The sequence below is a fragment of the Stylophora pistillata genome, chromosome 1, assembly GCF_964205215.1.
Source record: "Stylophora pistillata chromosome 1, jaStyPist1.2, whole genome shotgun sequence".
Taxonomy (NCBI): domain Eukaryota; kingdom Metazoa; phylum Cnidaria; class Anthozoa; order Scleractinia; family Pocilloporidae; genus Stylophora; species Stylophora pistillata.
In genome coordinates, this window is record NC_142519.1 from 43,902,398 (window position 1) to 43,913,057 (window position 10,660).

At 35.3% G+C, this 10,660-nt stretch overlaps 1 protein-coding gene and 1 pseudogene across 2 annotated transcripts in view; both read left to right on the forward strand.

The window, feature by feature from the left end:
- The window catches only part of LOC148742697 (uncharacterized), a 68,567-nt gene extending 67,422 nt beyond the window's left edge, over positions 1–1,145 (forward strand). Inside the window, exon 19 of the mRNA XM_088758326.1 lies at positions 94–1,145. Within this exon, the coding sequence (XP_088614452.1) occupies positions 94–137 (44 nt within the window). The 3' untranslated portion in view covers positions 138–1,145. The remainder of the gene's footprint in view (positions 1–93) is intronic.
- Positions 1,146–2,489: 1,344 nt separating this feature from the next.
- Positions 2,490–10,385, forward strand: LOC111343401 (uncharacterized; annotated as a pseudogene). Its single transcript, XR_016000505.1, has 6 exons — positions 2,490–2,672; positions 3,044–3,206; positions 3,898–3,959; positions 5,752–7,899; positions 8,951–9,103; positions 9,740–10,385. The product of XR_016000505.1 is annotated as an uncharacterized LOC111343401 (transcript).
- The last annotated feature ends 275 nt before the right edge of the window (positions 10,386–10,660 follow it).

Sequence of the window (10,660 nt, forward strand, 5' to 3'; positions counted from 1 at the left end):
TTCTTCGTTATTCCAAAACTTATTGTTATTTCTTTTTTAAGGTAACAATGTATAACTGAAATGTCTTGATAATTGGTTACTTTTATTCAACAGAGCAAGACGAAGAAGATGATATGGTGCTGGACACACGTTTGTAACGGGTAGCACTGACTTATCAAGTCCTTTTAGTTCTAATTATTGCAATAGAAGTAGAAAGATTACATACTGTTGTGTCATGGAAATAGTTCATTTACTTAACCAAGAACATTTTCAGAAAAAATGATCGAAAAAAATTCAAAGTAACTAACTCGCACTCGTGATGTTTGTTCGGCACTGTTTGATCGTCCAGGGTGTCCGAAAGGGAGGGCATTTGGTATGCGGAATAAGATCTCATTGAAGCATGCTTACGGTTATATTGCGCCGCCCGTGTTGTCAGAAGTTTCCGCAACTTATCTTATTCCAATATTATTAAGTTTACAAGTACTTACAAACATGACTTAACAATTAACTCAGCATCCAGTTGCATGTCTTACTTATTATTTATTGACTTAAGTCCTAGTGTATTATTTACTAGGTGGCTTCTTTGTTATGACAATGCTAAGCCACTAATCGTATTTACTCCACCGCACATATGTATTAAGTGCACAGGTCAGATAATGCATGTTCATCTGCCTCATTTATTTACTCACATTTGCTGTTAATGTATGACTTAAGTTAATTTTGTTGGAGCTTGAACAAAAATGAAAGGAAAAAGTATTAGAAAAGTGTAACCCAAGTGAGGATGTTTTTAGAAGTGTTAAATGTTCTTTAAGTGATTGTCAAGCCATTTAGTACCTAATTAAAAAAAAATTAATAATATTTCATCTCTCATTTTTTTTTTTTTTTGTTATCTAATAATTAAACCATCATGGAGTTCAATAGTTTAAACACAATCTCATAGCTGAAAGGTAACTTGGAAAACATTTCAGTTGTTGAAGGACTGTTAAAAACGATTTGAATCAGATTTGTCGGTTGAATGATCAACAGACCATACGGGAAGTGAACCCCCCTTAAGAAAGGCTGAGGTTCAAACAGAGAAACGATAGTAGGAGTACGAGTACAATGTAAAGATTCCATCAACAAGCTTTTTTGTCTCTCCTTTAATTTTAAAGGAAGATCGTGCTCTGTGGTCTCCAAGTGTCAGTCTTAATTCCTGGCTCAGTGTCGATTCTGACTTTCCCTGTGGAGTTTCAAAAATCTTCCATTCCGTCCTAGGTACAAATAATTGGAATTAGTCTTTTAGTAATTTTTTTTTTGCGGTTATAGGTAGTTAGTACTTTAACTAGTCCCGAAAAATTTCTCTCTCGAATTAAACTATCAGTTAAAAAACCATACATGTCCAATACACCAAACAGATTCTGACGGTTGTCTGATGAAATAGGTAAGTCTGAACGCGAGATAGAAGCATGAGTCGGCAGACAGAAGGGCTGGAAATCCTTGCAAAACACTACACTAGTCTTTTAACAATAAATAATGTTACCGTGGATAAATTGGAAATAGGTTTTACGATTGAAAGACCAAGTATGAAACTTCATTATTGGAGGTTAACTGGTGTTATGCCGTTGCTATGAAATTGCTTAATTGCTTGTCTCGATACATTTCCTGTGGTGTTGGCAGGGAGAATTTGTATAACAATCAGGAGCTTTTTCAGTTGGTGACCATTTCCTTTATTCTCCTGACCCTGATGTGTGATTCAGGGATGATATTGTGAGGAGAAATTAGATACTGGTCACTCTTGGGTTTAAAGGGTTTATGTTTGCAGAAGAGTGTGCAAACATTTAGACTGAAACAATGGAATGGGAGTTCTTAAATTTTCGCTAAATTTTGACTTAGAAAAGTTAGGTATAAAAACTTCCAAAAAAAGGAGTCAAAGAAAACTTCAAAGAAGAACTGGAAAAAAAGTGTTTCATTTCAAAAAATTATACAAGCACTTCAACACAATTTGGAACACATACCTGACAAATAATTGGCTTGCGGCGGTGACAGAGCGACGTTCTTGAGGACGAGGAGAGATTCAGTGACTGAGTTTACACCTAGCAAGATCTTCCCCAGCTTGTGAAGCATTCACGCAAGAATTTGAGCCATCTTCACTGAACAGCCTTCAACGAGGCGAGTTTGGTGGAAAAATGCAGAAATCACTCAAACAGTGCAAGGTAAATACATTATGGAATGCCATCATTCAACACTGATTCCTCCAACAAATGAGGCGAATATTTGAAACTTCAACGCGATATTTGCATTTTTAGCTTACTTTGTGTTTGTCTCCACGCGATGAGATTTCAAAAACAGTTTTTTCGGCGTAAAAGGTACTACTCTTGTTATCATACTGATTTCGTTTGTTGTGTACAATACCCCTTAATTAACCTGAAAGTATTTTCCTCACGTGCACGCCTCACGTGCACTTGTCACCGCACGTTTTGTTGACTCGTGCTACTCTTCCCGCGGCCACTCGATAGAATGCCTGACAGATTTCATGGATGTCTCTGCGGGAAGATATGTCTGGACGTAACGTACAAAACAAAAACGTTTAAGAATTTCAATGCCTTCTGAAGGCGAAGTCCAAATCATATCACAATCTAGTACCTCTTCGCGTCAATTGAACAATGATCGAAAGTAAAACTGAGGATTCTGACGCAAATGCAAAGAGCGCCGAGGTGAGTCTGCGTGATGTTCTATCATTTCATCGCTCGAAACGATCCTTCAAAAGTTTCAGTACCTTAAAAACCTAGCTCGTGATAAACAGGGCATGCGCGTTGCTGGGGATTTTTGGGCTGAAGTTTTTTGTTTACGAAAGCACGTTGTGGGTAAGTAAGCTATGCCTTTCTCGAGAGGTCGATTATAGAAGTAGACAAACTGACTTCAGAAATACATCATTTGCAAGTTTAATATGACCATTCAAAGTACAAAATGAGAAGTTTTAGGAAACAAAACAGCATTTCCTTGTCATTTACTTTTTAATACGTAGTCAGGTTTGGTGAATTTTAAAAGGGGTTCAGTGCATTACTATGGCTAACTTTGATTGCAGAAAGAGGAAAGAGGAAAAGGAGCATGCATACATTTGTCCTCAGCAAAAAGTTCAGATTCAGCAACAATCATCTACAAAATGCTGGAGTCCTTAGGGTGTAATGTTAACAAGGAATCAAGCATTGCATCAGCTGGGAAGAAAACAAATTCATAAAGACTATCAAGTAAGTGTCATCTTTTTAAGAAGTCTGTCTCTTTTATCGTGAGTGGCCAAATTAAGTACAATTTAAACACATTTTTATGTACATGAAAAAATTATGTGCTTCCAAGTGGCTGCAAGTGAGTGCATTGTTCATGTAACACAAATGTTGAATTATAAACAAGTGCAAAGTTGTAACACAAGACAGTGTTAAATTACACTTGCTTTATGTTCTTTTGCAAATTAATTTTGTTTTCTGTGAAGAATGTATTTGTGCTTGATTAACACCAAATTACTCTCACTTGAAAATGTCATTACCTGAACATGATTAATTCAAAATGCTGTTAAGCCTTGGATTAAATTTAAGAACTGACTAAGTCTTCTGGGCATTTCTTATGATCAACATAGTGATTTATTGAAGTCCTGAGATTTTTTTCCTTTATTTGAAACTGCATGAATTGGTAATTTAAAGATTTGCTATAGTGGACTGTAAACAATTAGTGATAATATAGAGGCTAATTTGCCCTGCCCTTTAAGGCTTTAAAGCCCTAAAATATTTCTGAACATTGTAGTATTTCATCTCTCTCAAATATTCCAAAATTTGTCACTATGTATTTTGTGTTACTTGCTTTCTCAAAACTAAATAAACATTCTCTCTCCCTTAGACAGTTATAGCCTCTATGGCTTCTTTGATGAACCCTGTTTTGTTTCAACAGATCACCAAAAGCATGTAATGAGCACACACCCATTATGTTTATTTCCTCTGGACCCCTGTCAGGTAAACCTGTCCCTTTCTCCTTGGTTACTTATATCACTAAGGTTACTGGCCTTAACCGGCCTTCCCTTATTCATTATCATGACAGATTGAAACCAATTATATGAGTTCATGGAGACAGAGCCAGCTTCCTTGACCACTGCTTTAGGAACTGAGGCCCTTAAGAAATTTAAATATTGTTAAAAATAAAGGTCAATCTCAAGAAAAAGAGATTGATTAAAAATCTATTGTTTAATGTACCTGTGACAGAGTCACTTAGGCTTATTTCCTACTTAAAACATGTTTGTTCTGTTTATTTTATTTTATGGAATTTTAGCGATTTGTCAGTAATGTTAGTAATGTGTTAATTGTGTTAGTAATGTGTTAATTGTATTATTCCTTTAACTGCTGATTTCCCTTATGTAATTCCTGTTTAATTGCCGATTTCCCTTGGGTAATTCCTGTTTAATTAATCGCTCCTAGCCCAAATTTGGTTTTAAGTTATTTTTACCTTTTCCTGTAATTTACTATAAGTTACAACTGTTTGCTCGGTGAGTTCAGTTGATTTGTTGCCTTCCTGAGAGTGTCTTTAAAGTGGATTCTAAGCTATACTAGCTTTTGGTATGTTTCAGTATTTTATGTTTGTTTGAGCCCTAAGCTCAGCATATAGTTGTTTCCATTGTATTTTTGTAGTGATTTTCGGGTTAGAATTTGCTTAGTTTAGCCACATACTCTTTTTATCTTACTACTGTATCTTATTTATTTACTCTGACCTTTGTCGCACAGCATGTAATTTCTCTGCTATATGAACTACAATTGTTTTCGTTTTAGCAGCTGTAATATTTTGCTTACCTGCTTCCAATTCATTGTTGCTATGATTCCTGTGTTTTCATTACACTAGTAATTTCATTTTCTCCTTTCACTGTTTTATACTGTATTAGCTCAAGTTGTAATATTAAGCCTAGCTTGTAATCTTTGTTGAATTCATGCCTGGTGTAGCAATCACTATTTTTGATAGTTTCTGTCACACAATTTCCTGTTTTCAAGTACTTTATTTGTTTCCTTTCTTTACTGAATTATTTCTGTCTGTAGGTTATCTTTTACTGTTAAGTACTTTTTCCTAAGTCATTTTTAATCTTGCTACATCATTTGGCTCATTGGAACTTTGTTTTCTTATTTATTGTTTAGTGTCACTCGTTCCCGTTTTTTTATTGTACCGTTGCATTTATTTGCTGTGTAATAAACTTGTAAATCTTCCCTCGGATCTTTTGTTCTTACGTCGACCGTTTGGCCGTCTTACATACCTGTAATGCTCCTGATGGAGCTATGTCAATGAAACTTAAGAAGAAATTAAATCAGGTCAGTGATTTTCCATCCCCTCTAGTAATTCCCTTAACTTACATGGGTTAATGGAGACTGTAGTAAATGATGGGAAAACTGCTTACCTAAAACAACAGCAGTGTACAAAGTCCTGTACATGTAGGTATAACTAAATTGCCCCTTCTAATAATCGGCTGAAAGGCTTCTCTGGTTTTGAATGTTATATCTAGCTGGAGATGCAAATTAATAGTGTAGCAGAAACCAATGTAAATTAAAATTGTAGCTTTTTTATAAAAGGTAACTCAGCTGTGAGTTTCCTAATTGACAACTAAAAGATTGAACCAATTGAACTGTTTCCAAAAATAAATTTGATCCTATTTTTTTTAATTCTTTGTTACACTAGAATGTAGTATGTTATTTTTTTTGAGTATTGACTTATGGTAAAAGTTGTCTGTTGCAGTTAAGTGTTATAACTAAATTTAGAAATTTCTCCTAGATTCTGTAAGATACTTGATGCAAGAGCAGTACATTGATGAGCCTGTGTTCAAATGCTTGACACTGGAATGTGATTTGGGAAGTGCAGTAAATCGCCTGATAAAACAACCAGGACAATTTGCCAGTATCTATCACAAAGCACTTGGGGAATTCATGCTAGCTTTTTTTTTTCAATGTCTCGCATTATTTTTCAGAGTGTTTATTTATATAGTCAATTTATATAGCCAGAGTTACAGGGAATTTTGGATGGTGTACTCTGCCTGAATTGCTCTTTAACTAGATATCCTTCCCAAAAAAAGACAAATTTAAAGAGAGGAAAAAAACCTGGACAGTAGTCTAATTGGGATGTGTTGTGGGTTTATATCCATAATACTTACAATAACTAAGCAATGGAATTAACTGCAAGCAAATCAAACCACCAACTAACAATTTCTTTTCTACTGACTGGTGGCACATTTTGTGAACATGTTCATTCTGGTTTTGACAGTTTCTCCCTGGACATAGTCGAGAACTTTTTTGTGGTGGACACTAAATGAGTATAATCAAGCAGTGAAGCTGTGTGCATAATGAGAATGTTGTTGGCAGAGCCATACACAATTTAGCCCCTTTCAGAAAATTGTAATGTCAACCAAGTATACTTGTCTTCTAATCACTTGTGAGAATTTTCTTTAATTTTTTTTGTAACTTAGTGTTGACTTCAATTTAGCTCATTTCCTATTCATTTTTATTACTGAACATGCATAATTATATGCATGGCCCTTTTCAGTCTGGTGAATACTTGTGCACCTTGTAAAAACAAAATATCATTTATGAATACTTGATAATAATTTGATAGATTTACAAGGGAGACATTGTCTAAAAATTTCTTCAAAATGTTGTTGCAGTTACTCCCAAATCAAAGAGGCCTAGCATTGTAAGTAAAAGGAAATTTGACACAGCTAGCTTTTCTATCATCAAGTAACAACCATGATAGTAAAGGTATTATTTGATTATTGCTCTATATGGAAGAGGTTGGTGAAGGAGTGAATACATTCATCATTTGTAAGCCTCTGACTGCATATCACTTGTTTCCTCAAAATTATAGTTTCCCCAGCTCATAACCAAGTTGAAGATCAGAGTAAGTGGGCTCATTAATTGTAGCAACTTGTCTGCTAAATGTGTTAAGCACATGTTTTGTTTACTAACAGATTAATTGTGTAGTTCTGGATTTTTAGCTGCTGTAAATGGTACTTCTTTAATGTGAACCAAGAGTCAGGGTGCTAGTTAGACATCAAAGTGAGCTGGCTGCTTGTTGATATGATGTAGTGTACTTGCAGATTTACAGGATCGTTGGGGCAGCTTGTTGAGCAGTCTAAATGAAACATTGCACCAGGTTAATACATTGTGACTGTTTTGTTTGCCTTCAGTTGGTAATATTATGTTGACTGCACAGTGTTAATAATACTGCCATATACTTGAGAAGAACTTTTCAGATTACACCTGCCTGTAGTTTTGCAGTGTACATGTATGTGATGTTTTAAGCAATGCAGAATCCCTCTAATTCCTTGTTTAAGCCAGGTGCTGGAGCAGCAAGTCTTAAAGATGGGCAGAGTCCAGCTTCAAGCAGGGGTTTACCTTCAGTTTCATCATCTTTACATGGTTATGATAACACACCAAGTGTACATAATCACATTCATCCACTCTTGATTTCTTCATCACCTTTGAATCAGCAAGGCTATTATGAGAAGAGCTCTGTGCCTCACTTAGCAGAACAGATGTCATGTGGTGGTTTGTATCACACACAGCTGCTGCCACACCATCCATTTCACTATTATCCTCATGTTACAAATGGAAATAGTAATGTTCATGTAAATAAAGGCAGAGGTGGCCCAGGGAGCACTGTTATGTCTAGTGGGTTTATGCAAAGAGATAACTGGCAACCTTCAGTGCTTACAAAAGAAGAGGACAAGATGCAGGCCATGGATGAAATTCCACAAGATATTTCCTGCAGGAAACAAACAAAGCAGAAAAAAGCTGTGATGGAGCCAGTGAGTGCTAATTCCAATGATGAAATCAATCAATCTGGAAAAAAGACCTCACAGACAAAAGCTGATAAAAATGATTAGAGAACCCAAGAAAAGAATGTGAATGAAGAAATTTACTCCCAAAGGTAAGCTCATTCTCAACTTTTGGTACCGTAACAAAACTGAAAATTATTTAATGGAAATGTTGGTAACTTTCTTAAGATGCAAAACTGCATTCACATTACCAGAGCTTAGAACTGACTGCATATCCAACCCACACAAATTTTGTGTACTGGTATATGCTAAGTTTCCAAGTGAAAGACTACTCGAGTAAAATTTACTCCATGTTTGAGCAAAAATGAAAGTAGCTGCCCCATCAATGAAAATTCAGCATAATAATTCAGGTATCTCATACTATCAAACCTAATACTTTTCCTCACTGCCAACAGTTTTGAAATTAATGAAAATGCAGCCAGTGCCAAGGGGGTATTAGTAGGACCCTTTAGATACATGCATCTAATATGAAATTACACATATGCAGTGAGTTACTACTTCTGACTTTTTTAAAATCTTTTTCTAGTGGGATATGGGTGAATACAATTGACTTCTGCCAAATCAAACTTGGTATTTCTGGTGTTACTTTGAGTTCTCTTTTCCAATCCTTTTTTGTCTTCATACATAATAAGAGCTGGAAACTCAACACCACATAGAAGGGTTTCACTGTAAACATGGAAGAAGTCTGGAGAAAATTGGGATGGGCATTAGATATGGAAGTACTAGATTGCAGGAAAGTGTTAATTGGCTATCAATAAATAATCAGACACTATTGAGCAGTGAAGTATTGTAAGTTACAGTAATATTGGTTTCTGATCAGTGAGTACTGACTGATTGTACCTAATAAGAACCTGATCTTGGTTGTCCAACTCAGTCGTCTTCATTGTGTGAACTCCAATAATATCAGTCTATTATTAACTAAAACAATAAGCTGACATGTTATTTAGTATTTGTCTAAAGCTCAACATTAAATAAAGGTGATCACTTCTGGACTGAAAAGTAAAAAAAAAAGGTCTAAATAACAACTGTAAGATCAGTCCTGTCCTTTTTTATAACAGCTTTTTAATTATTATCAATGATTAATTGCAACTTTTGAGAAGTCAGACCCAGTACTTTGAATACTACTTTTCTGGTCAAATATAGGGAGCGAATCACAAAGTCATGGCACTGGTTGCGGCAACTTGTCCCAAACTGTGATCCATATGCAGACATTAGGCCACTGTATTTGAGATGTGTGTTGCATATTTTCACCACTGCTGGAATTACCATGGTCCCCTCTTACAACAGATCAACAAGGTATGCACAGTTGTATGAATGTTATGGTATGACCAAGTAAAAAGAAAGTTACATTTGGTTATTAGTTAAACAGGTTACATTCAGAAGTCTTAAAATAATCAATGTATTCTCTCAGAGGAGACAAACCCCCAAGAGGAAGGACTGAAAAAACGGAGAAGGAACAAGGATGGCCAAGTTTTAATAGAAGAACAAACCTAAATTTGACCTACACAATACTACCCAGCAGCATGAAATATGAATTTTTTTTTATCTTATTTTGAGGAAATTAAAAAGGTCTTTAGCCATGGTGTCTCTCACTGCTATATTTCATCAAGAAATATAGCAGTGAGAGCTTCCCTTCAAGCCTTCTTTTGACATTTTTTTGACATTCTGACATGGGCTGTACTTTTTCTTGCAAGTTCAATTTATGCTCTCCAGCTCGATGAAAAAGAAAAGGCTGCGACAAAAAGAATACATTATCATCTATATTGGAAAACACCACTTGGGTGCAGAATGTCATGTAAAATTTGGCCCAATATTTAGCGTTACATGTCCACTGTTCATTGCAACAGTTGTGTTTTATAATGATAAGAGAACAACCAAGGAAGCCTATTCATATAATTTTACTTTTGAACTTGATTCACATTGTTGCTCTAGATACATCAACAGTCATGGTGTTTGCTTTGAAACGGGATTTCTCGTCACTGAATAAAGTCACCATTTCCCTTGAGGACATGGAGAAGAAAGTTATGGAAGTTCTTACAAATGAAAAAAAGCATTTGAAAGTTGTGACGATCGCTCGCGCATGTTATCAAATACCATCATACGACTGTAACTATTCGTGGTATGTATCGCCTCTGTCATAGGATAATTATGACTGTGTGTATCGGTTGTTGATCTATTGCATTAAAGGCAGCTCTTTGGTTTCTGCTAGATATAATGTAGTTGTCTGTTGCCGTTCAGCGCTCGTTACAGAAGTAGGGAAGAGCATTTAAATTTCCAGAGTAAATGTCCGCTGTTCTCACTTGCTTTTGAAAAGTCTTAACATTTACAGGAATCCATTTTTATTTACGTGGTGTAACAAAACCAAACACACAACTAAGTGGCAGCTTGAAGTATTGTAACGAAATGTTTTGTGAACAAAATAGTGGGGAAATCAAAAGAGCAGGCCGAGAAATAACTACAAATTAATAAGGTTCAACAGTGTGGTGTTAAAATTGCTTTTATTACAGTTCAAGTAATTTTTTAATTCCTAGTTACTTATCCCGCAAGAACTTTTAGGAAATAAAATTTATGTTTTATATTTCTACCTCGTTGAGTTTGTAACTTTTAGACCCTACAGCTTAATGAATAAAGACGTACATGCATGCTTTTCAAACCTCTAAATAGATCTGACTGACTTTTATGTTAGCCGTCTTATGATAAAATACGCACTTGTAATAAATAAAACTTTATTGAATAGAAGGGATGAAAATCATTACATTTCAGAAATACTTCTGAAGTAAAACTGAGACAGTTAAAAGGTTTAAAACTAACAACAGTGACACTAAACAAGCCAACAATTAAATATTCTATCAA